We start from the raw sequence: 26,733 nt of genomic DNA on the forward strand, positions 1-26,733 counted from the left end.
CTGGCCCTCAGATCTAATATGAAGATATAGAGACATAAAGGTAAAGGGACCCCTGACCATTAGGTCCAGTCGTGGCCAACTGGGGTTGCAGCACTCATCTCACTTTATTGGCCGAGGGAGCTGGTCCAGGTCATGTGACCAGCATGACTAGGCCGCTTCTGGCGAACCAGAGCAGTGCACGGAAACGCTGTTTACCTTCCCGCCAGAGCGGTACCTATTTATCTACTTGCACTTTGATGTGCTTTCGAACTGCTAGGTTGGCAGGAGCTGGGACTGAGCAATGGGACCTCACCCCATTGCAGGGATTTGAACTGCTGACCTTCTGATCGGCAAGTCCTGGGCTCTGTGGTTTAACCCACAGCGGCGCCTGCATCCCTTATATAGAGACATAGATATAGATAAAGACACATGACACTTCCTCTCATGAGGAAGATGAGGTGACCGCTTCAGGCAGCAGGCTCCACAAGGGCAGCAGATGAATGAATCACATTGTCCACTACTGCTGCAGTGGCACCAACAGCTGTGGCTCACTCTTTGTGGCTCACCTCCTTGGCAACTCCTGGCCGCATGCTACTGGTACAGTGGCCTCTTGGCTAATAATGGCACTGCTGGTATTCTCCCACCCTGGTTTCCAATGTAGATCTTTATTCCCCCTTTGTTCCCGATGAAGATCTTCACTTGCCCCTTCTTCCCAGGTGGGGAGAGCACCATTTTGCGATTCACCTAAGGTGCCAAAATGTCTTGGGCAGCTCTTTACATACATATAGATACTTAAATAGGCACAAATTCTTAGATAGGAACATAGATATATTCTGAGCTATTCATTCAGGCTCTCGAAGTCTCATGTTTCCCTCTCGTTGTGCCTCTTTAGACTTTTTCTGAAAACCTGCGCATTGAAATGATTTGTAATCTCATCAGGCTGTCTGTCAGAGGCATTCATTGTCCCACAGTAATTGTTCAGGGTACACATCACGGAACAAAGAAAATTATCTGAGATCTTTGTCTCATGGCACGTAGGAAATAAAGCCTCTTTTTAAAAAACTAGATGAAGGGTTCTCCCTCCCCACAACTTTAATAAATGGTGGTGGGGGGGAACCTTGCCTCTGTTTTGCTACATTTCAGTGATCTGTGGAAGTGAATCGGAAGAGTAAAGAAATAATAATATTCTCTTATGGGGCTTGGGAATCCATTCCCTACTGAACATTGCAGGGTGGAATACTTCCAATGTCATACATTTAGTTGGTAGATTTCAGCTGTTGAATTTGAAATGGAAAGTAATAGGCTAACTGCAAGGCTTCTTCCGTCACTCCATAGGCATCCTGGTACATATTCTTTTGTCACACTAACTCGTGGTGTTTCCCCTGGATGTTGTTATAATGAAACCCGCTGGGGAAAAGCTCAAGACTACACACACGCACAGAGAGAGAGAGAGAGAGAGAGAGAGAGAGAGAGAGAGAGAATTTTCTCCACTCCTTTGTCTCATTTTTCAATTGTCCGAAAGTCAAGCGATTGTGCTGGATGACACTCCTGCTGTCCCCCGGCAATGCTTTTCTGTTTCTTAGATTTGATCACTGAAACTCAGGGAGCACAATCCATTTGAACAGTGACATGGACTCCGAACGATGTGTGTGTGTTTTAGCACACCCTTCATCATGCTTCCTTTATTGAGCAGAATCCTGCAGTTTTTTAATAGCATGCAGTCAAGATGGCTGGAGACTTTTCACCTTAGTCCACTGGAGCAGGCTGCTTTCTACTGAATCTGATCTCTGCTCCTTCCAGCTCAGTATTCTATGCACAGATTGTCAGTGGCTCCCTGGGGTTCCCGGCAGGGGTATCTCACAGCCCTACCTGAAGATGCTGGAGGTTGAACTTGAGAGCTTCTGCATGCAAGGCAGAGGCGCTACTACTGAGCTATGGCCCTTCTCTACTGCTTCCCACTCCACTCCAGTAAAGCCAGAATGGACGGAGAACCAAGAACATGCAGAAAGAGCTACTCTAGCATCAGCCTCACGTCGCTTTTTCGATGCTCGTCACATGATGCTGCTCATGTAAATTGGTCTCTCCTAAATGCTTCCTTCATTCCTAATGAGACCGCAACTGGTTCACTTATAGGTCCACTGAAGCACCATCAAAGAACACATTGTAGCTTCAGATGCTGCAGCCAAAGGCTGCAGATGGGATTCTGGCAGTAGTGCGAGTGACAACATGCCCACTTGATCCCTGCCCATCCCAGCTGACAAAATCTGTTAGGAGATGACTGACTTGGTGGGTCCAGGAGGTGGTTAATGCCCCAATAGGGGATGGAGTTATGCTCACCACCATGTAAGAGGCGATGGTGTGGCTCCTCTTGAAGAAGCCCTCCCTGGATCCAAAGGTTTTAGAAAACTCTTGTCCAGTCTCTCATATTCCATTCCAAGGTGATTAAGAGAATGGAGCAAGCGAGCTGCAGGTAAGCTTGGAGGAAGCAGACTATCTAAATCCATTCTAGTCTAGTTACAGGACTGGATTTTGCACCAAAACAGTCTTGGCGGCCTTGATGGATGTCCTTTATTGGGAGAGAGACAGCGGGAGTCTGACCCTGTTGGTTCTCCTGGACCTCTCAGTGTCTGTCAACCATAGTCTCCTACTAGGAGCTACTTATTGAAATGGGAGTTGGGGGTACAGTATTACAGTGGTTCTCTTCCTGTCTGCAGGAACACTATCAGTAAGCAATGCTAGGATACAGGCGCTTGCCCCTTCATTTTTTTAGTTGTGGGGTCCCACAACTGTCCATTCTGTCTCCTAAACTATTCAACATTATATGGGACCATTGGGAGCTGTTGCTCAAGGATTTGGAGAACAGCACACGGGACACGGGTGGCGCTGTGGGTAAAAGCCTCAGTGCCTAGGACTTGCCGATCGAAAGGTCGGCGGTTCGAATCCCCGCGGCGGGGTGCGCTCCTGTTGCTCGGTCCCAGCGCCTGCCAACCTAGCAGTTCGAAAGCACCCCCGGGTGCAAGTAGATAAATAGGTACCGCTCCGGCGGGAAGGTAAACGGCGTTTCCGTGTGCGGCTCTGGCTCGCCAGAGCAGCGATGTCACGCTGGCCACGTGACCCGGAAGTGTCTCCGGACAGCGCTGGCCCCCGGGCTCTTGAGTGAGATGGGCGCACAACCCTAGAGTCTGTCAAGACTGGCCCGTACGGGCAGGGGTACCTTTACCTTTTTACCATCACTATGCTAATGACAACCACTTCAGTATCTCCATTCCATCTCAATCAGGAGATGATATGCAAGTGGAAGGAATTATGGGTTGGATGTGGGTGAAAAAACTGAGCTGAATCCTGATAAAACAGAGATGCTGTGGGTGAGTTCTCTTCAGGTCTAGGAATTAGGTGTACAACCTGTTCTCAGAGGGGTTACACTTCCCCTGAAGGAACAGGTTCGTCGTCTGGGAGTGCTCCTGGCTTCCAACTTGTCTCTGGAGTCTCAGGTGGCTTCTGCAGCCAGGAGTGATTATGGCATTCATCTCAAAGCAGCATCAGGCCAGGCTTCCCCAGTCCAAATTGGCCTGAACCCAGGCAAGCAACAGTTTTGAAGAAAGCAACTCTTGTAGTAGCTTTCAGTAGGCAAATGGTGTTTTACTTATAGGCTGAACCAAGAACTTGTTGATGCCTGTGAAAAGGAAAGTAGGAAGTGCAAAAAGATCAGCCAGATGTATAAAAAGATTAAGTCCTTAATAGGCCAGGGAAAGGCCTAATCCTTACAGTAGCTTCCATGTCAGACTTGCCTCCTAATATAAATATCATTGCTAATGACCAGATGCTTAGTTGCTAGTTAACATTCTACATCTATCCATCGTGAAATGCTCACTCTGGCTCCCCATCTTAGTAAACTCTGCAGAAACGGTTGGTGCAAATTAAATACTCAAATCAACATGGTATTTCAGCGGAGGATCATTTTTTTGATATTCAACCCCCCTCCCCATAAATGAGTCCACAGAATGCCAATGAAAATGTGCCATAAGCGGAACATAGGAGTCCGTTAAGGCGTACTGTTCCAGGATTGCACCAGATGACTGTAGCAAGAGAGCCTATCCATATTCGCGTTGGCATTATCAGGGTGCAAAAAAGAAAGTTTATCCCCTCCTGCAAAAAAAAATTACCCATTCACCCCAATATTTCTTGTTTCATTCCTGTTCGTGGTCCTTCTGAGTATCAGATTTGGCTACAAGACAAAAGGTAGCCCCATCAGAGTGAGGGCAACCCTTCCTTCCCTCGCTCTGAATGGGAGAACATTTTTGTTGAAGTCATCACTGAAACAGGGTGTGTATTAGGTCTATCCAGCAGATTTGGCTGAACCCCAAAGTGATTCAGGCATATCTAGGCTCTGGCTGACTTGGGTGGAGACAGCCCTGGATAACGGCAAGCCCTGGATAACTGGAGACAGCCCTGGATAACAGAGTAATCAGGGGCTGTCGGGATGGGGCAACAGGCGTGAAAAAGGAGACTTAGCTATGCACAGTTTTCCCAAGCAGAGGAACACACACGCACACAGTAAAAGTGAGCAGGATCAAACCTTCTGCTCACCAGCCGGGTGCAATCCTGTGGGTTCCGGGAGTCTGCTTCACCAGTGTGTTTCTCATGCTGAACATGCTGGGGAAGCAAACCCCAGCAGGGCTGGATCCTTCTCTCACCAGCTGGTGGGCAGAAAATTCAATCTTGCTGGCTGTGGGGGTCCCTTAGTCCCTACACAATCTCTGCAGGCAGCTGGATTGTGGCGGGTCGGGGCTGCTGATTCTTCTAGATTCTTCTAGACCTGTCAGCAGCCTTTGACATGGTCGATCACGAACTCCTGGACCACCGCCTTGCCGACGTGGGGATTCGGGGCACAGTCCTTCAATGGCTGCGCTCGTTTCTCTCTGGTCGGGGACAGAGGGTGGTGCTTGGGGGGGGAATTGTCATTGCGCCACTCCTTGGTGTGTGGAGTGCCCCAGGGTGTGATACTCTCCCCGATGCTTTTTAACATCTTTATGCGCCCCCTCGCCCAGCTTGTCCGGAGTTTTGGGCTGGGCTGCCATCAGTATGCTGATGACACCCAACTCTATCTGTTGATGGATGGCCATCCTGACTCGGCCCCAGACACACTGACCAGATGCCTGGAAGCTGTGGCTGGATGGTTTCGTGGGAGCCGGTTGAAGTTAAATCCTTCGAAGACAGAGGTCCTCTGGCTGGGACGGGGCGATATGGGATTGAGGGGGCAACTCCCATCTCTTGCGGGGGTGCAACTAGTGCCAGCATCGTCCGTTAAGAGTTTGGGTGTAATCTTTGATACCTCCCTCTCTATGGAGGCACAGCTTACAGCTATAACAAAGGAGGCATTTTTTCATCTCCGCCAAGCTAAGCAGTTGGCCCCTTATCTCTCTCGCCCTTACCTAGCCACTGTGATCCATGCGACGGTCACCTCCAGACTGGATTATTGTAACTCGCTCTACGTGAGGCTGCCCTTGAGACTGACCCAGAAACTCCAGTGGGTACAGAATGCCGTGGTGAGACTCCTTATGGGGTCTTCGCTGCGAGATCACATTCACTATACCAGCTGCACTGGCTCCCGGTGGAGTACAGGATCAGGTTTATAGTGCTGGTTTTAACCTTTAAAGCCCTATATGGCCTAGGACCCTTGTACCTACGGGACCGCCTCTCCTGGTATGTCCCACAGAGGAACTTACGGTCTGCAAATAAAAACATCCTGAAGGTCCCAGGCCACAGAGAGGTTAGGCTGGCCTCAACTAGAGCCAGGGCTTTCTCGGCTGAGGCTCCAATCTGGTGGAACTCTATGTCACAAGAGACTAGGGCCCTGCGGGACCTGACATCTTTCCGCAGGGCCTGCAAGACAGAGCTGTTCCACCAGGCCTTTGGTCAGGGCGCAGCCTGACTCCCTTCTCTGGCAATCTGCACAGAATTTTGCTTAACGGTTGCCATCAATTTGATTTTAATTAATTTTTATAATGAAATGATTTTAGAATGTTGGATTATTTGATTGTTGTTAGCTGCCCTAAGCCTGGCTTCGGCTGGGGAGGGCGGGATATAAATAAAAATTTTTATTATTATTATTATTATTATTATTACAACACAAGTTCATCCCATGAATTTCCAACAAGACAGAATCCTATGAATTTGTGACCTGGCAGAGGCCTGAGGGAGGGTGTCTGTCATTGTTAATTGTTGTTTGGTTGCAACAGGGGTGACAAACAGAGGCTTCTCCCCGCTGTCCCTGTACTACAGGCAATCGATGTTGCTTGTTCCTGCAGAAGACAACCATGGAAAAGTGAGGGAGCATTGCAGCAGTGTCAGGGATTCACCATTTGTTTGAATCATGCAGGCCTTTGGTCTCCAGCAGTCACTGTTGGACCCCCTCAGATACTGGGGCGCAGCCTGCCTCCATAGGGGGAGGGATCAATGAGTATGTTTCAGATAAGAGAGAATGACTCTCCTCTCCCCTTCTTGCTAGGATAAGGTTACCTTGACTGTTTTCTTCTTATGTGTGCAGAACTCCTGCTGATTTCATGTGGGAGTTAAAGGGAGAACGGCAAGAATAGCAGAGCACAGTCTTGCATTGGGGGAAAGGGGTGTTTGTCCTCTCGTGCACTTTGAAAACAGCATAAAGCTATCTTAGCAATCGAGAGAGCTTTCTGGCTTTTATTTTTGGCCCCGATATCCTGTGGCTTGACATGCCTTGACACAGCATACACACACCCCATGCACCATGAAAGAAATGCCATTGCCTTATTCCATCTTGCTGGGGCCCTTTTTAAGGCAGAGGGCATCTGCAGCCCTGAAACCCTAAAAATGTTCTAGGATGCGTGGAGGAGGGAAAACTTGACAAGAACATCGACTTGACATCGTTCAACCTGGACACTGAGGTCCAGCTCCGAGAGCCTTCTGGCAGTTCCCTCACTACAAAAAGTGAGGTTACAGGAAACCAGGCAGAGGGTCTTCTCGGTGGTGGCGCCCACCCTGTGAAATGCCCTCCCATCAGATGTCAAGGAAATAAACAACTATCTGACTTTTAGAAGACATCTGAAAGCAGTTCTGTTTAGGGAAGTTTTTAATGACTGGTGTTTTAATGTATTTTTAATCTTTTGTTGAAAGCTGCCCAGAGTGGCTGGTGAAACCCAGCCAGTAGGGCAAGGAATGAATGAATAAATAAATAAATAAATAATCCAAGGAGGATTCCCATTTCCTTCACCTGTACTGACCTGGGGGTGTTGCACATCTTGTCTGCCACCTCCTGCTGCAAAGTCCCTTGCATCACCATAGAATAATAGAATTGTAGAGTTGGAAGGGACATCTAGTTCAACCTCTGCTTAAAAACCTCCAATGAAGTCCACAATCTCCCGGGGGAGTCTGTTCCACTGTCGAACAGCTCTTGATCTGCCTAGTAAAATAAATGAACAAATTACACTTCAGAATGCGTCCAGTTTAAATTTCTCATTTCTTTTCAAGTTCCTAGCTCAAGGTGCCTCCCTAATCTCTTGAAAGATTTTTGCAATCAGTTTGGTGTGATAATATTATTGGGTCTTCCTTTTCCAGAGACCAAAAACAATAATTTTGAAATATTATGCTCGGGGGGGGGGGGGGGCGATGGGACACAGGTCCAGTGGGTGTTAGTTTGCAAAATGTATGTTCAGCCCATTAAGAGAAAATCACAGCAAGGTGACGAGGAATGCCAGTTGTAAAAAAACAGGGTTGGAACAGCTTCTCTTTCTTTCTTTCTTTCTTTCTTTCTTTCTTTCTTTCTTTCTTTCTTTCTTTCTTTCTTTCTTTCTTTGACAATTCAATTTGGGGTTCTGCCTGCCTTTGCAGACAAGTTAATTTAAAGTAAGGGGAGGACAGTGTTCTTTGGGCAGGTAGTTGATGAGATAGCGTTTTCGTTGGTTGGGGTTTGTTGGTATCCTTTGTAAGCCTGCCACCTCTTCTTGTCTCTTTCTTGCTCTATTTTTAAATCCAGACTCCCGAAGAGCTAGAGGATGATTCTGACTTTGAGCAGGAAGATTACGATGTTCGCAGCCGGACGAGTGTTCAGACTGAAGACGATCAGCTTATCGCCGGCCAGAGTGCAAGGGTGAGTGTAAAATCTGTGCAACACATTAACACAGCTTCAGATTCCTCAGGGAACATGTGCTCTCTCGCAAGCTGAAAAGTCTGAACGTGACTGCAGACAGCAGAGTATCAGTTTGGGTCCCCTAGCATCTGAAATTATTTATGACACAGGCGTTCAGTTGACTCAAGAAGTTTATTGGAAAAGAAAAGTTTCACAGAGCTTACGCGATGCTTGCTTCCCCCATGATGAAGGTTTACACCAGGAACGAAGGAATCTCGCTTCCAGCACTGAATGAAGTGCAGCTGTTCAGAGGGCCAAGATTTCCTATAGCCTTAGAGCAAGATTCTAGATCTCATGGAGAAAAAAAGTCACAGAGCTGTCATATGTTTGCTCTCTATCGTGACCATCCCAGATTTGGGCTTCTTGGGCTATATTTGGCACATTTCAATGTTTTATTTGTTTTCAGGGGCAAATGTGTGTGTGGTGGGGGAGAGCTTTACAGTGATAGTGTGTCACTACTTCACATCCTTTATACTGCTGGAAGGTTGCAGTTGATCACAGGTTCCCATTGCATGTTGCATATATAAGATCAGAAGAAAAACCCTGCTACCCGGGTGAGTCAAAAGCTCCATCTAGTCCTGTTCTCATAGCAGCCAATCAGATGCCTGTAGGGAAGCCCACAAACAGGAACAAAGCACAATATCTCTCTCCCCAGTCATGATCCCCAGGGCACACTGCCTCCAACACTTGCAAACATGTTGTCATAGGAGGATGACTTTGGAAGGGGGGGATGCCAGAGGCTGGGCTGAGGAGGAGGAATGGTGGAGACCACCTCCCCATCCTGACCCTTCCAGGGAGGAGGAAGAGGAAGACAGTATAGATTTACAACAGGGGTTTGCAAGAGGTCACAGCTCAGAGGCAGATGAGGAGGGAAAGTTGGGAAATCATGGGAGAGGAGGAGCAGGAAGAGTCAGAGCAGCAGTTGGCTGACACGTTGTCACTAGAAAATATTCCAGACCCTACATCTCCCAGAATCTGGCGGGCCTTGAAAGTAGGAGAGCAAAGAGCTCAAAGACAGAGGGCATGTAGCCGCACCTGTAGAGGAGTTGATTATGGTGATGAATGAGGAAGTGGGAGAGACTTGTGTGTGTGTGTGTGTGTGTGTGTGTGTGTGTGTGTGTGTAGCACTCAGGACAATGCCATTATCCAAGAGGCTGGGTTCTATGACCTCTCTCTGTAAAGTCTGAAATGAAAAAGGCCTGTAAGAAGCTTTTACTTATCTTTATACTTTCCTGGGCAACCAACCAGGAGTCGCTGACAGCATCCTGACACATTTTCACATGTCCTACACAGTGAAGTATGTGTGTTTTTTCTTACCTAGAGGTAGAAGATCAGCAGTTGAAATGAGATGCCCTGATTCTGCCCTTCACTGTGTTTCTTCGGAATGTGCTCCAGCTGTGAGCAGGCAGAAAATGAAAAAAATTTAAACCACTGAGGGCGCACAGTGTGTGCCACACTCCACGAAGTTGTCCATTAGTCATGGTTTCCAGTCTGTTAATTTGTCTTGGAGAACTGTTGCACATTGCTGAGTCATCTCTGCAAATCTAATTGCAGCGGAAGACGCTCGTTACTGAATCAGGGCAATTCTACCAGGGTAATTGTTTCATGATAAAGCGAAGATGCTGTCCCAGGTGACCTTAACTTATGCAAGGAGACTGCCGATTAAGTTGACAAGTGACCCCGGCAGACGGAGATGCTTGAAAAGTGAGGCTTGTTGAACCCTCGGGGTATTTCCACTCTTGGATTAATGGTTTACCTTTTGCTAAGTAGCCTGCAACAGCTGAGATAAGGAACTGTGTTATTCTAGGCCAGAATCCAGAGCCAGACGCTATCCAGAAGTATGAAAATGCAGCTCTGTTGATGAGTTTTTCCACCGTTAGTTCTGCTTACTGCTTCCAGAAGAGAAAATTAGGAGAGATATAATATCAAGACAAAGGGTTAATGCCAGGCAAGATATTTGATTGTGTCTGCTGTGCTAATCCCCTTGCTTGCCAACCAAAAAACCACTTGCTGATTATTTGAATCGCTGAAGATTTCTTAAAAAGCAGAATATGGCTCCACATTTTGATTTTTGGTTGGTCACTAAGGCTGCGCGCACATACACAGCATTTAAAGTATGCTTCTTCCACAAAGGATGCTGGGAGCTGCAACTGACCTCCCACAGAGCTACAGTTCCTAGCACCCTTAACAACTTCAGCTCCCAGGATTCTTTGGGGGAAGTCACGTGCTTTAAATGTGCTTCAAATGGGTGGTGTGTATGCAACCCCAGCGCTGTGAAACCAATGTGTTCTAAAGGACTTCCCTTGATGCACCAAGCACCAAGACTTTCAGCTGAGCTGATGGGTCTAATCTCTGTGGATCAGGCCCTGGTCTGTATGGCCTTAGGCTAGCCTTTGCCAACTTAGGGCCTTCCAGATGTTTTGGACTACAGCTCCTATCAGCTGTCTTGGCTGGGGCTAATAGGAGTTGTAGTCCAAAACATCTGGAGCATTCCAGATCAGTGAAGACTGCCTTAACGTAAAGGCAAAAGACCCCTGACAGTTAAGTCCAGTAGCGAATGAATCTGGGGTTGCAGTGCTCATCTCGCTTCACTGGCCGAGGGAGCCGATGTTTGTCCGCAGACAGTTTTTCCACGTCATGTGGCCAGTATGACTGAGCCGCTTCTGGCAAAACCAGAGCAGTGCACGGAAATGCCATTTATCTTCCCACCGGAGCGGTACCTATTTATCTGCTTGAACTTTGATGTGCTTTCGAACTGCTAGGTTGGCAGGAGCAGGGACCGAACAACAGGAGCTCACCCCGTTGAGGGGATTCGAACCGCCGACCTTCCGATTGGCAAGCCCAAGGCTCAGTGGTTTACACCACAGTGCCACCGGTGTGCATTCCAGATCAGTGAAGACTGCCTCAGACACTCCTGAATATGCCAGTGCATTTTGCATTGCCGTAGCCCCCAACAACTGCTAACAGAAAAGGGTTGCACATGAGGGGGCCTAGTATTGTCAAAAGCCAGTAGACACATGAATGGCTAAAAAGATGGTCCAGACGTGATTGCTTCTCCTCCGCTCTTCTGCCTCCAGAGTCTAGTACTGAAATGATGGAAGGAGAATCCTAATTCATCTAATTTATTTATTTTAAATGTCTCTATTTCACCCTGGGTCTAATCTCTGGTGGGCAGCACAATCTCAGGAATCCTCAACAGTCCTACTATCAGTCCAATGTTACAGATGGGGAACTGAATTATGAATGCCAGAGCCAGTGTAAGGGCTCTTGCAATATTTGTGCCATTGAAAAATTTACATTGCAGAAACTCCCTTTCCGGCATATGTGTGTTGGAAAATGGGTGGCAGCATTCAGCTGGTGCACAAAGTGGATATTGAACTATTTGTAGTTAATTCTTTGTCCTTGACACCTATAGGATGGAGGGGCTAAGCCTGTCTTCTGACTCTCATCACCCTAGACATCCCAACCATTGAGAATCAAGCCTGATCCTATTTACAGAGTTCTCTCAGTTTGAGCTCTCTCTTTTTGGGTTACAGTAAAGTATGACAGAAAGTATTGAAATAACAGTTGCATTTCGCTGTGAGAGCATCAGAAATTGACACAAAGGCTTTTGCAGCATTCCCATATATAGAGTTTATTCATAATCCCAGTCCCATTTGCCATTAGCAAAGTAATTGCATCAGATAACATATTCCGTGTTAATAGAATTGCTAACCATGACCTCCAAGTAACTGCCAATAATGCTGCCTTCACAATGCTATGCAGGTGCTGCTGCAAACAGACTCAACTTCTGTGCCAAAAAGCTAGATTTTGATAAAACTACATGTTAGGCAGTATTTGCACATATTTCTTCATTTTATACCCCCCGGCTTTATTTTCCATAATTGCATCTACACATCAAGAACGTATCATTACTGTTATCTGTAAATACCACTCATCAAAACAAAAATCCAATTAAAGGATACAAGTCTTCTAACAATAAATTTTGTACATAAACTTTGACTTCCTGTCCTTTCCCCCCAAAATTCCACTAGATCAGAATGGTTATTGAAGATGGTATAATATGCTGAATTAGACAATCTTTCGGAAAAGATCAAAGATAGGCCCAAGCAGGAGTTCATTTCAAATTGGGAATCTCTTAAGAGACATTTAAAGGAAAATTGGTGCAATTTTAACTCAGTTGCAGCTTTTGAATAGTCTCTGTAAACTGTGTGTGTGTGTGTGTGTGTATATATATATATATATATATATATATATATATATACATATATGAGCACAGTGGTACCTCTGGTTACATACGCTTCAGGTTACAGACTCCCCAACCCAGAAATAGTACCTCGGGTTAAGAACTTTGCTTCAGAATGAGAACAGAAATTGTGCTCTGGCGGCGTGGCGGCAGCAGCTAAAGTGGTGCTTCAGGTTAAGAACAGTTTCAGGTTAAGAATGGACCTCCAGAACGAATTAAGTACTTAACCCGAGGTACCACTGTATTAACTTTTATTATCAAATATGCTGATAAGTTGTGCAATAGGTTTATTTATGGTAAGTATTTTTCATTTTCAATAATCTACTTTTACTATTCAAGGGGGAAGACAAGGAAAACCCTACACTATCAAAACTTCCTTCCAAGCCTCATGTTCATTTTCTTATTTATTTGTTTTAAAAAATAAAAATAAAAGAAATGAAAAGGGAGACTCCCGAGCTGCAGGACTCTTCACCCCAAACTAATACCTTCATGTTTGTGCTGAGCTGTTGTAGAGCGCATGCAAAAGTGTCCTTGGCTGTGTAAAGCTGGAGGCTACTTGTGGCTATAATACCACTCCACAGAAGCTGTTAGCCTTTTAATAGCTCAGTGTTTTATCTTTGATTAGAAATATATAAAACAGAATATACATGCCTTGCTGCAGCTCCTACAGAAAAAAAGCACTTTTCTTTTTCCTTCTAAGGAAAAAGCGCTTTTTAAAAAGGCACAGGGGTGTCAAGGTTAGTGTGTCAGCTAAGTTGGGAACAACGCCACATATCAGTAACAGAGAAGGGGTTCTGCCAGTCTCTACATGTACACACATCCAGGTATTTATCATCTTGCAGTACGGAACAGCATCACACACATAAAAGAAGCTCTTTTTTTTCCCTTTCAGATACAGAGTGCGGGCTCAATTTCTTTACCGTTTTTTCTTTTAATGGTAGAAGCTTTTGCACGCTAACATTTCAGACTGCTGAGTTACATTGATAAGGCCTAATTAAAACTCAGGCATTGAATTCTAATTTGATTAACTTGCCAATTTTCTCCATATTTTTTTTTTATCTCCTGCTTCTAGATAACCTTTTTTAATCCTGGTTTCGGAAAAGGTCAATTATGAATTTTTTAAAAGCCGAGAGCACTTTAAGAATATGTAGAGGGAGACTACAGCTGATTGGAAGTGACATAAACAAGAAAAACTGTAATGACACTTAAATATATGTCACACCCCATTAAATGTGCAACGCAACTTGGTAGAACCCCTGGAGCCAAACAGTATCTCAGCCTGGAAATCATTGCTGAAAGTGCCTATTTGATCTTCAAAAGCAATTATTATAATTCTACTGTTCTGTGTTGCAACTTAGTTGCTGGTTTCTTTGGGAAGTTGGAGTAAGCTAGAATCCACCAGTCCAGCAGCAGCATCATCCCAGAGGCGATATATTTATTTATTCGTTTCATAAAAATTATACACCACTTGATTGTTTTTTTAAAAATAAAAAACCCTTAAAGCTGTTTACAAATGATAAAAAGCAAAATCAAGAAGAAGACAAAATACATACAAATGTTAAAATACATATTAAAATCACCTCAGGTTTCTAAGCATCTGGGTAGGCTTTTCTAAACAGGAATGTTTTTAGGTAAAGGTAAAGGGGCCCCTGACCATTAGGTCCAGTCACAGACAACTCTGGGGTTGCGGCGCTCATCTCGCTTTGCTTGCCGAGGTAGCTTCCAGGTCATGTGGCCAGCATGACTAAGCCGCTTCTGGCGAACAAGAGCAGCGCACAGAAATGCCATTTACCTTCCTGCCAGAACGGTACCGATTTATCTACTTGCACTTCATGCTTTCAAACTGGTAGGTTGACAGGAGCAGGGACCGAGCAACGGGAGCTCCCCCATCGAGGGGATTCGAACCACTGACCTTCTGATTGGCAAGCCCTGGGCTCTATGGTTTAACCCACAGCACCACCTGCGTCCCATAAGTTTTTAGCAGACACCAAAAAGAGTACAGTGGTACCTTGGTTTAAAAACAGCTTAGTTTATGAAGAAATTGGATTAAGAATGCTGCAAACCCGGAAGTAGGTGTTTCGGTTTGTGAACTTTGCCTTGGGTGCAGAACATGTTTCGCTTCCTGTTGGGTGTGTTCCATTTGGAAATTGAGTCCCCTGCTGCTATGGGAAGGCACGCCTTGGTTTAAGAACGCTTTGGTTTAAGAACGGACTTCTGGAACGGATTAAGTTTGTAAACCAAGGTACCGCTGTACAGCGAAGGCACTTGCTTGATTTCAAAAGGCGTTTCAAAGGGTTGGCACTACTACACTAAATGACCGAGTTCTTACAAATGTGGAACAGGTATTATGTGGCACCTGTCGCAGTGCCAGTTCTGCTGATCAAAGCAGTTGAGTGGGAACATGCAGAGTAAGACGATCTCGTAGGTAAACTGGTCCCAAGCTGCTTGCCAGAGCCTGTTGCCTCTTCAGCATCTAACCATTCTTCTCCTCTTCTGACCTGTCCTCAATGCCCCACCACCACTCCCCTGGCTCTGAGCCTTCCTCCTCCAGGGCTTCCCTTGGGGCTTCTCTAGAGGATTGGAGAACAATTCAAAGTGTTTGTGCTGACTTTTAAAGCCCTAAACGGCCTCGGTCCAGTATACCTGAAGGAGCATCTCCACCCCAATTGTTTTGCCCAGACACTGAGGTCCAGCGCCGAGGGCCTTCTGGCGGTTCCCTCACTGCGAGAAGCCAAGTTACAGGGAACCAGGCAGAGGGCCTTCTCGGTAGTGGCACCCGCCCTGTGGAACACCCTCCCACCAGATGTCAAAGAGAACAACAACTACCAGACTTTTAGAAGACATCTGAAGCCAGCCCTGTTTAGGGAAGCTTTTAATGTTTAACAGACCACTGTATTTTAATACTTTGTTGGAAGCCGCCCAGAGTGGCTGGGGAAACCCAGCCAGATGGGCGGGGTATAAATAAATTATTATTATTATTATTATTATTATTATTATTATTATTACTCCCACCACTCCTCATCATCCAGCCGGTCCCTGACAATGGCTGGCAAGCAGAAAATGAAATAGCTTCCTCCCGCCCTTGAATCTTCTGCTCCCTCCACAGCACACACACAGTGTATATGCATTGCTCGGGCACACATACGAAGGAGCATCTCACAGGGTGGGGTAGAGCCATGTTGGGGAAATATCAGGGTTCAAGCCCAATGCCCTGAGCTGGCTGGAATGGAATCTAGAATCAGTAAAACTGGGCATTTGTTTAAGTATTGCAACATAACCTCAACCAGCAAGTAGTCAAGGGTTGGCACACCAAATATGAAAACAGCAGAAAGATTTATATACTTAAAAGGAGCTAGGTTTATGCTGCTTACAGAGAAAGGAGGAGGCCGTTGGGAGGTTGGTAAGAGCACTTGATTGGCTCTGCCACTGAATTAGTGCCACCGTATCGTCCCCTTCGCTAAGCCTTGATGATCCAGGAAGTTAGCACAGTGACCTCACCTGACAAGCCATCTCTGCGCAGGCACGTGTTAACAAACTGTCTATCTCAGTACGAAACAACATCCGGCAATTTTGGGGCCAATCATATTTACTACTCTGCTGATGTTTCTGGAGCCAAATTTTTTAAGCCCAGAAGGTGAAACGCACAACCTGTAGGGTGTCTGAAACCATTGATTTACTCCTGGAAATAATACGAATTGCAGAAGCAGACTATCCCAGCCAGTCCTATGGAATTTACAAAATCGAGCTCTTATGAACTGGTTCCTCCAGTTATGTGCAAGTGACTGGAAGCATTTGTTCTTACGACGACTTCAGCTGTTCTTTTTCTTTTAATTGTTCTGTTTTTGTTTCAATCCAGGCTATCATGGCCCAGCTTCCCCAGGAGGAGAAGGCTAAAATCGCAGAGCAAGTAGAGATATTCCACCAAGAAAAGAGCAAACTGGATGCCGAAGTGGCCAAGTGGGACGACAGCGGCAACGATATCATTGTGCTGGCCAAGCAGATGTGTATGATCATGATGGAGATGACAGACTTCACTAGGTATGTACCATGACTCAAACATGATGTCCTCCTTGTCTGCAGAAGGCATCAGGTTCAATCCCTGACAGCAGGGAAAGTCTCCTGGCCTGAAAGCCTGAAGAGCTGCTGTTGGTCAGTGTAGACAACAATGGATTAGATGGACCAATGACCTGACTCTGTATAAGGCAGCTTCCTATGTGGGTAATTGACGAGGAGTTTAGGGGAGCAGGACTGGTTCACCTGCACCTCATTTCTAGCCAAGCTGGTGCCGCAGGAGGCACTGCAACAAAGGCTTAAAATGGAAAACGTGTGGTGGGACGGGCACTCAATTTTGGCACTGAACAAAAGCCCAAGTCCTCCACTGATTTCAGGTGAGGGATTTCTCTCACTTGAATACAGTGGTACCTCGGTTTAAGAACAGTCCTGTTTAAGAACGATTTGGTTTACAAACTCCGCAAAACCGGAAATAGTGTCCCGGTTTGAGAACTTTACCTCGTTCTAAGAACGGAATCCGAACGGTGGAAGGGCACCGGCGACGGAAGGCCTCATTTGGGAAAGCGCTCCTTGGTTTAAGAATGGTTTTGGTTTAAGAACGGACTTCCAGACGGATTAAGTTCATAAACTGAGGTACCACTGTACTTCTTTGAAACAAAAAATAATAATTAGATAGGCTTTTGTTCTGATTCAGCCTTTCTTGTCATAGAGAAACAATATATCCTTGCCTTCTCCCTTTAAAACTAGTTGTTCATTGTTCAGGAAATATTATTTGCATGGGTGAGTGTTCAGTCATGTGGGGCCTCAGCTTTTGCTTGAAGTAGTACAGGCCATACAGAGATTTGTCACCTTAGAGAGTCTACCACCAGACCACCTTGTGATGCCTTGAATGCTTCAAATAGAAAATGCGCAGGCAAAGGCGCACAGGGGAGATTGTCTTATACTGAATCAGACCATTTGGTCCATCTAGTTCAGCGCTGTCAACTTCGATGGGCAGCAGCTCTTCAAGGTTTCATGCAGGGGGACATTCCCAGCCCTAGATGGAAGATGGAACCTGGAGCCTCCTGTATTCAGGAGCGTAGGAAGGGGGTGCAGTCCGCCCTGGGTGCCACCCCTGAGGGGGTGACAAAATGGCACACTGTGGGGGGTGACACTTATTGCAGGGCCTGGCCTGCAGCACACCTCTCCTGGGAGTGACACGGTGGCTCAGGGCCCTGCACTGCCCAAAGTGGCATAGTGGTGCTTGCATCCGCCAGGCAGTCTGCATGGGCAGCTCGTGGCAGTGCCCTCAAGCAGTGCCCCCCAGGTGGATCACCACGGCGCCCCTGTGCATGGATCGCCCCACCCACATGCGTGACTCGCCCCCCCCACCACCACTCCAGGTGCCAGAGCAGCTAGCCAGGGGTCAGCAAACTTTTTCAGCAGGGGGCTGGTCCACTGTCCCTCAGACCTTGTGGCAGGGGGGCGTACTATATATTTAACAAATTCCTATGCCCCATAAATAACCCAGAGATCCATTTTAAATAAAAGCACATATTCTACTCATGTAAAAACACCAGGCAAGCCCCACAAATAACTCAGAGATGCATTTTAAATAAAAGGACACATTCTCCTCATATAAAAACACCAGGCAGTCCCCACAAATAACTCAGAGATGCATTTTAAATAAAAGGACACATTCTACTCATGTAAAAACACACTGATTCCCGGACCGTCCACGGGCCGGATTGAGAAGGCGATTGGGCCGGATCTGGCGCCCAGGCCTTAGTTTGCCTACCCATGAGCTAACTGCTCTCCTGCCTGTATCCAAAGCAGATAGTCCACTACTGAGCTAGGACACCCTTCCCCCAAATGCGTGGAGCTGCGTGGGGCAAGGCACAGCTTGTGCATGAAAGGAGAGCTTTTCTTGTCTTTCAGGCATGTGTCTTTCAGGAGGCTGATTTTTCCTACCAATGTCCTGACTCTTCAGGAACACCTGGATTTTTGCACTCATTACTGTGATGAAGAATTCAACGAGCCCCAAGGCGGTGGGGTTATTCTCTGACCTCTACTTGCTATGAAGCAATTCCAGTTGTTGTGAAGTAGAAGGAGGAACTGCAAAAAAAAAAGTGACTCTAGAAACAAAGCTGCTTTTTTCCCACTGCTTAATCTTAAATATATGCATTAGTGGGTCATTCACGCTTGCTGCAAATGTTGCTTCCCACCCCACAGAAACCTGCGTGCCCCATTTCTGCATTTTGAGTTTGCATTAAGCATAGCTCGGGGAATAACAGAGGGGTTCTATTTTTTCCCCTCTCTCATGAAAAAGCCTTGCATTCCACCAGGGACACTGTCTTAATGAGCACTTAAAAATGCACATGCTATTAAACATAGTTCATGAGCTTAGAGGCAAAATCAAAGAAAAGTGCTGCCAAAGCATTTTGGAGCATATGAGGGAATCCAGAAGGCTTTTCCTCAATTTTTTTCCTGCTTCTTTTCCTAATCAAGCTATGCTATAATAAGTAGTTGAAAGGTGATGTCGTACTAAATTGGGAAGACGTTCATACTACAGCTCTCCCCCCCCCCTTTTGAAGGTTTTTTTTAAAACCTCTTATCCAGGATATTAACTCTATTTATTTCCATAATTTAATTAGATGGCACTGTAATTACCTTGTATTTTCCAGGGGTAAGGGACCATTAAAGAATACATCTGATGTCATTAATGCTGCCAAGAAGATTGCAGAAGCTGGCTCAAGAATGGACAAATTGGCCCGTGCTGTGGCTGATCAGGTAATTTCAATGGGAACAAATCCTCTTACAAATAAGTTTTTGAAAATGTATGAGGAGAGCTCTCATGCTCAGGTGCTGCAGGCATCTGGTTGGCAACTGTGAGAACAGGATGCTGGACCACTGGCCTGATCCTGCAGGCTCCTTATTAGACTGTTACCGTGATGCCCATGCTAGCGTGCCCCTGGTGTCGGCACGACCAAAGGATTGTATTGGAGTATCAAAGAATCATAGAATTGTAGAGTTGGAAGGGACCATGAGGATCATCTAGTCCAATGCAGGAATATGCTTCTGTCCCATACGGGGTTCGAACCTGCAACCTTGGCATTATCAGCACCTCGCTCTAACCAACTGAGCTATCCAGGCTCTCCGTGATTTTCTCTTCTCCGACCTTCTGCCTTACCTGTTGGGCAGGCAGGACAGGAATCACTGTGAAAACTGGATTGTAATAATGATAATAATGAAACTAAGCAGCTGCTTGAGGATTTCCCAAAGTCATCTGGTAGGTCACTGTGAGAACAGAATGCTGGACTAGATGGACAACTGGCCTAATCCAGCCAGGCTCTTGTTAACGTTCTTATGATCAGCAGAGCCAACCCCACCAAACATTTTGCCTTGCCTTCATTGTATGCATCTGGAGTTGTGATAAATGTGTTAAGCTTCACACAGAGCTACTTCCTCCTGCCTTATACCTTCCAGATGCTATAGTCCAACACCCATCATCCCTGGCCATTGGTGTTGTTGGCTAAGACTCATGAGAGTTGCAGTCCAGAAACACCTGGCAGGCCACAGGTTCCCCATCCCCAAAATGCCTATTAACTGGCATTCTTCAACCCTGCTGCCCTCCAGATGTTCTTGGTCCTTGCAATCCCCATTCTCCTGGAAACTGGCCGTGCGAACAGGAATATCTGGAGGGCACCACATTGGGAAAGGCTGATGTATATAATGGGCTGCTTTATTCAGGGCTCCTGCCATCAGCTCTTTCCATGTCTCCTTCTCCCATTCCCGTAGCCATGGCAATGTTTTATATTTATTTTTAACCATGTTTTGAGAGACAGGGTTTTTTTTAATAATAAAAAAATACATAGCCTGGTTGTCTGGAAGAAGCTACTTCAATTTACATCTGACCACTTAAGCACACTTTCATAAAGAGCCTTCACCTGGGGAGAACAACTGTGCCAACAAGAGCCTCAGAAGAAGAGTCCCTCATGTACTCAGAAGGAAAGTGCTCTGCGTGTTTCAAGGACAGCTTTTTATGGGGTGGTCAAAGTCCATAGAATACTATTCAACAGTGAACAACAGAGCGTTATGTAATTACATCTTGTTGTGTTGTGCAATGTACTGTGTTCTATATACACATGATGTGTATAGATCTTGGCCTTGATGAAGAGTGGCTCTTGTAATCGGTTGGGGCAAATAAATATTTTGCAGTTATTCTTTCTTTCTCATATGGGGACAACCCTTCTTTGTTTTCTCAGAGCTGATCACCGACTCTATCTCCTCTGCTCGCACAAAAAGGCATTTTGTTTGCTTACTTCCAGAATGACTTAAAACAGCCTTTCTCAACCTGTGGGTCCCCAGATGTTGTTGAACTACAACTCCCATCAGCCCTAGCTAGCAAGGCCAGAGCTCAGGGATGATGGGAGTTGTAGTCCAACAACATCTGGGGACCCACAGGTTGAGAACCACTGAGATAAAATAATGTGAGACAAGCCAGTCTCTTTGCTAAAAAGGTAAAGGTACCCCTGCCCGTACGGGCCAGTCTTGACAGACTCTAGGGTTGTGTGCCCATCTCACTCAAGAGGCCGGGGGCCAGCGCTGTCCGGAGACACTTCCGGGTCACGTGGCCAGTATGACATTGCTGCTCCGGCGAGCCAGAGCCGCACACGGAAACGCCGTTTACCTTCCCGCTAGTAAGCGGACCCTATTTATCTACTTGCACCCGGGAGTGCTTTCGAACTGCTAGGTTGGCAGGCGCTGGGACCGAACAACGGGAGCGCACCCCGCCGCGGGGATTCGAACCGCCGACCTTTCGATCGGCAAGCCCTAGGTGCTGAGGCTTTTACCCACAGCGCCACCCGCGTCCCCTAGTCTCTTTGCTAGGTAATGCCAGTTTCCCCCACTCCTGCTGCAAGAGAGTGTCATCCATTTCTGAAAATGCAAAGCCATTAAGTGCTGAACTCAAACCATTCCCAAAGTTTGAACCTGGCTGCTGCTGCAGATGATGGTGGTGATGATTAACCAAGAATGGGGAAGTATTAAAAAGACAGGTTAGCCACTTAAAAACAACTCTGGGGTTTTTTTTAAATACCCAATTATATATAACGTGAATTTTCCACCTCCAAAACTTTGGAGCCCCTTAATGATCAAACTGTATTGTAGAAGTTGGTGTACTTTAAAAATTTGTGTGTGATGGCTGATATGCCAAAACATGGGATTTACCAGAATTTCTGACATCCAAGTAATAGATTTTGAACAGGCACATTTATTGTGTTCTAAACAACCCTTCACCAAAATGTCCCAGGGTCACAGCATATAAAAAGGCAATTATAATGGTAAAAAATATCCCCACCCATTACCCCAAAGTCAGAATACAAGGAGGGCACCAAAATCACTTCCTTGATTTTCAAAGAACAGGGTAAAGAGATACATCTTTAGCAACTAATGGAAGCGGTCAAGAAATGGTGCCAGATGCAACTCTGTGGGGAGTGAGTTCCACATCCCTGGGGCCATCACTGAGAAGGTCCCCTCAGAAGCTGCAGCCACCATATTTTCCAGATTGATGGAACCATCAGGAGGGCCTGGCAAGATATTTGGGGCCCAAATCTGGGCTCACCCTAGTGCCAGCACTCTGCACTGATATTGTGAAGTAAGTGAGCTGGGAGAGCTTGCAACAGCAATGGAGGTCTCATCATCAATGCCAGGATGCTCCTATAGGGCATCTATCACCATCCAGAGCTTCTTGCTACAATCAGACCAGTCCTCCAAGATGATGCCTCTGCCTCCTGATCCGCAATTGCAATTGTAAGTTTTAGGATATAGGGAATCTCCAGGCAAGACTTACAGAGACTTCTCCTTGTTGCCCCAACATAAAATAAAAACTTGATAGCTGGGGCTTGCATGGTTCCACTCATCAGCTGATCAGCACTTTTGCAGAGTGATATGCAAAAATGGATCGTCTGATGTCACTGTGATGTCAGGTGATAGACAGGTGGGCAGTCCCTCCCACCCACCCAGGCGGCTTGGTCTGCAGGGGCTGAGGGAGATAAGAATTTAGCCTGCTAGATGAACCCATTTCCCTTCCCCAAGAGTTCTCTGAGAAAGCTCAGAGAAACTGACCTAGTTATATAGAATCATGGAATTATACAGTTGGAAGGGACCAAAAGGATCATCTAGCCCAACCCCCTACAATGCAGGAATAACAGGTAAAGAATCCCTGACAGATAGCCATCTAGACCTCTGAACTCTCCCACTCCTAATTGTGAGTGATTTACAAAGATTTACAAAGAAATTAGAGCAGCTATTGGGCAGGAACAGGGGCAGCAGAAAACACTATTGGAAGCATAACTCCTATTTAAAACCATCCAGGGTTGCTTGTCCTTCTTTAGAGTCTGAGATATGTAGACGTTTTATGGAAGTTTTGAGACCTCTGTGCAATGTAAACTTTTTATGGACTGTTGCATTTTTAATTACTGTTCTAAAGAGGGAGAGAGATCGAGATATCGTAAGTTTTAATTTGCCGCAATGTGCTTCTGTTGAAACCCTTTCTCAGCTCTCCAGAGAGTTTGTTTTAAAGTTTCTTTCAGATACAAGGGCCTCCAGAGTGGAATAAATATGAGTGTGTTAAATTGTTACTAAGTGGGAAAAGGCTCTCTTTGGGATTCACACTTGAAAGTTATGTTAAGTGTGTGTGCGAAAAAGAGAGAGGGTTGCGTCCAGCTAAATCACGGCGCACCCACACAATGAGAGAAATGTTTCATGGCATTATCATATACGGAATTCATAAGAGATTAGGCTTCATTACCCCAGAGAATTTTCACAGCATTGTTTTTTATTTATTCATTTGGGAGATGGAAAAATAAAACAGGGCCGCTGCTGTTAGATTGCTCCTCTATATTCTCTTTTCCTGCCAAGTCTTTATCTTGATGGGAGACCTGCTTCCTCCTCCGCCTTGCCAAGTTCCAGATTGCAATGCAGCTCCCCAGGACTTTCCTGATGCTTCAGTGCTGCTCAGTGGCAGCGCATCTGCTTTGCATGCAGAAAACCTCAGGTTCAATCCCTGACAGCTCCAGGTGAAGCCCCCCTGGCCAAAGCCCTGAAGAGCTGTGGCCTTTCACGCCACAGTTGACAGAACCAGTGACGGATGGCAGGACCAAATCATCTGCTGCACAAGGATTAGGAAACCTGAGGCCCAGGGGCCAAATGCAGCCCCAAGTCTCTCTATCCGGCCCTTGGCTCTCTCCTCAGGCCACACCCCTCTCCCAGACTACATCTGCAGCCAAATCAGACATCTCCAGGAATTATCTGTATGTTTTTAATAGATCTTTTATATTTATATATAGGTTTAATTCTACAGTGGTACCTCTGGATGCGAATGAGATCCGTTCCAGAGCCCCGTTCGCATCCTGAAGTGAACGTAATACGTGACTGCGCATCTGTGCGTGTGCGGGTCGCGTTTCTCCGCTTCCGCGCATGCGCGTGATGTCATTTTGAGCGTCTACGCATGCGCGAGCGACGAAACCCGGCGAAACACATTCTGTTACTTCTGGGTTACCACAGAGCGCAACTCGAAAACGCTCAACCTGAAGCGTATTCAACCTGAGGTATGACTGTATTACTTAAAAAACGTTTTAAAATCAGCAGTGGAGCATATGCCTGCACTGCCCAGGGCGGGTGCACTCCCAAGGGCGGCATGGCATGGAGGATGCCCTCCCAGGCACAGGATAGCCGCTTGGATGCCTGGAGTGTCATGCACACCTTGCAGCGGGGGGTGTGTGTGTGTGTGGAGCGAGCCGCCCATCTGTGACTCCCAAGCCTCCCCCAAGCTGTCAAAATGAAGGGGGAAGGGGGGGAATGCAAAGCAGCACAGGTCCCCACCTTACCCCAGCGACTCGAGGTAGGCTTGGGAGTCACAGGCGTGCGGCGTGCCGAATGTCACCCCCCTCAGTGAGGGCACCCGGGGTGCACTGCCCCCTTCCTACGTCCCTGTTTTTAATGACCCCATATTTTTAGCTGTTCCTATTTTACCTGTGGGGACGCGGGTGGCGCTGTGGGTTAAAGCCTCAGCACCTAGGGCTTGCCGATCGAAAGGTCGGCGGTTCGAATCCCCGCGGCGGGGTGCGCTCCCGTGTTCGGTCCCAGCGTCTGCCAACCTAGCAGTTCGAAAGCACTCCTGGGTGCAAGTAGATAAATAGGGACCGCTTACTAGCGGGAAGGTAAACGGTGTTTCTGTGTGCGGCTCTGGCTCACCAGAGCAGTGATGTCACGCTGGCCCCATGACCCGGAAGTGTCTTCGGACAGCACTGGCCCCCGGCCTCTTTGAGTGAGATGGGCGCACAACCCTAGAGTCTGTCAAGACTGGCCCGTACGGGCAGGGGTACCTTTACCTTTATTTTACCTGTAAGGTGCCTTGAGTCGCTGCCAAGGGAGAAGGTGGGGAATAAATAAATATAACAAGAACTCCATTCTTCACATGGGTGTTAATATCCTGTTGTCCCTCTTGCCTCTCTACTTTAACCACAGATCTGCCAGTCCAGTTTGAATTTTGGGTGTTTAATTAGTATTTCAGTTCTTGTAATCATCTGCATATTACTCTCCTGTAATAAATTGTTTTTGTTTTGTTTTGTTTTGTTTTGTTTTGTTTGTTCTAAGCCTGTGTAATGGTTAATTCCCACTCGGATAATTGTCATTTGTCCTGTGGTGCACTATGGCTGTCAGCTCAGGTCCCAAACCTACCTTCTTCATGGACAGGTTCTTAGGTTGCTCTTGCAATTCGGAACATAACCCCTCCCCATACCCCACCATTGGAAGCGAGACATAGAAAGGTATCATTTCACTAATTTATAGAAAATTTGTTGGGACCCAGATAAGTGCACGTTGTTCTTACTGTTGCAGCTGCCATATCTTCTATTGCTATGAAACAGTCGCCGGCCTGCATCTCCCTTCTGGAGCTGTCACATAAATTGTCTTAAGTTTTTGAACCGATTTTAAAACTTTCCCAGCACTTGCTTGGTTTGACCAACTTTAGTTGTGCCCGGTCTAGTTTTGATTTGTACGTTATATCACAAACAGCGCCACAGGTGGCATTCTACCATTGGAGCAAAATGACCCGTTGCCAGTTGTGATGTGACAAAATGGCTTTGCTTCTGTCCTTATGAAAGGTTTGCGGGCCCGAAAGCACCTCTTTTCAACGTAGTCCTTACTGCACCATTTTTTTTTAAAAAAAAAGTGAATTATGCATCAGTAAAACCTTATTTTCAGTGCAAATGGAGCCATGTCCTCAGGAAAAGGCTACAGAAATTACTCTACTTTACAGCTCATCAGGTAACTGACAAACAGTTCTGGTGGTGTTTCCTTCCCTTCTCTCTGCTGCTTGTGGGTCCCTTTGCACTTTAAATCACTGTCTTGAGCTATGCGAGAGAACCATCCCTTGTTAAATATGTAGCCAAGGGGTTAAGCAGAACAAATGTCTCCAATATGGTGTTGGCAAACCTGCCCATTCTTCCCTGTATATTAGGCGTATAAACCAAAGCCAATCAAATACATGCTTTTTTATCTCTTTTCTTTATCTACAGTGTCCCGATTCAGCCTGTAAGCAAGATCTCTTAGCGTACCTGCAACGCATCGCCCTGTACTGTCACCAGCTTAATATCTGTAGCAAGGTGAAGGCGGAAGTTCAGAACCTGGGAGGAGAACTGATCGTCTCGGGGGTAAGCCGGTTTCTGAATCTTGTCCCTGGCATGACCTGCTTGCAAGTGAATTTCCAACCCTTCCCCTGCCACCTCCCCAGTTTGGGGGTGGGGCATGCTTTGAAGAAGCAAAATACGTCAGCTGATCATATGCAAGTTTCTTGCTATTCTTTTTATTTTTTTAAAAAACACGTTATCACCCTTTTATTTAGTTATTTGATTTATTTAGAGCATTTGTACCCTGCTCTTAAGCCAAAAAGGCTCCCGGAGCAGCTTGCATGAAGTCAAAGCTAGACGCTCCCCGCCCGCAGGCTGACATTCTAATAAATGAATGAAAAGACAACACACAAGGAAAAAGGAAGGAAGAGGAAAATAAAACTCAGGCGCCAATTTCTAGATAATTGATCCTATATTGACCAGCCGGCATAGTTCAGTGGCAGGAAGTACCTGATGGAGCTGGCCCTTCAGCTTAGCATATGCAATGAACCCTGCATCCCATCTCTCCCACTGAGGCAGCCTGATGAAATTTCTGCCCCCAGATGACAGCCGAGGGAAGGGTGGTGTTGGTGGAGCTGGCCTGTTGCAGCAAAGCTGATGGAGCAAGTTCTGCTTCTCAGCTCTCCCAGTGCTGGAATTAGTTGTCCCCAAATGATAACCATTGT

The 26,733-nt window shown here is 46.4% G+C and overlaps 1 protein-coding gene across 6 annotated transcripts in view; it reads left to right on the forward strand.

The window, feature by feature from the left end:
- Positions 1 to 26,733, forward strand: part of CTNNA2 (catenin alpha 2) — a 516,699-nt gene that overhangs the window by 452,694 nt on the left and 37,272 nt on the right. For all 6 annotated transcript variants that reach the window (XM_083398285.1, XM_083398284.1, XM_083398286.1 and 3 more), the window contains 4 exons: positions 7,988 to 8,101; positions 16,243 to 16,424; positions 19,061 to 19,166; positions 25,958 to 26,092. In XM_083398285.1, coding sequence (XP_083254411.1) covers positions 7,988 to 8,101; positions 16,243 to 16,424; positions 19,061 to 19,166; positions 25,958 to 26,092 — 537 coding nt within the window. The remainder of the gene's footprint in view (positions 1 to 7,987; positions 8,102 to 16,242; positions 16,425 to 19,060; positions 19,167 to 25,957; positions 26,093 to 26,733) is intronic.

The sequence above is a fragment of the Podarcis tiliguerta genome (genome assembly GCF_965153285.1).
Source record: "Podarcis tiliguerta genome assembly, chromosome: 9".
Classification (NCBI taxonomy): Eukaryota; Metazoa; Chordata; class Lepidosauria; order Squamata; family Lacertidae; genus Podarcis; species Podarcis tiliguerta.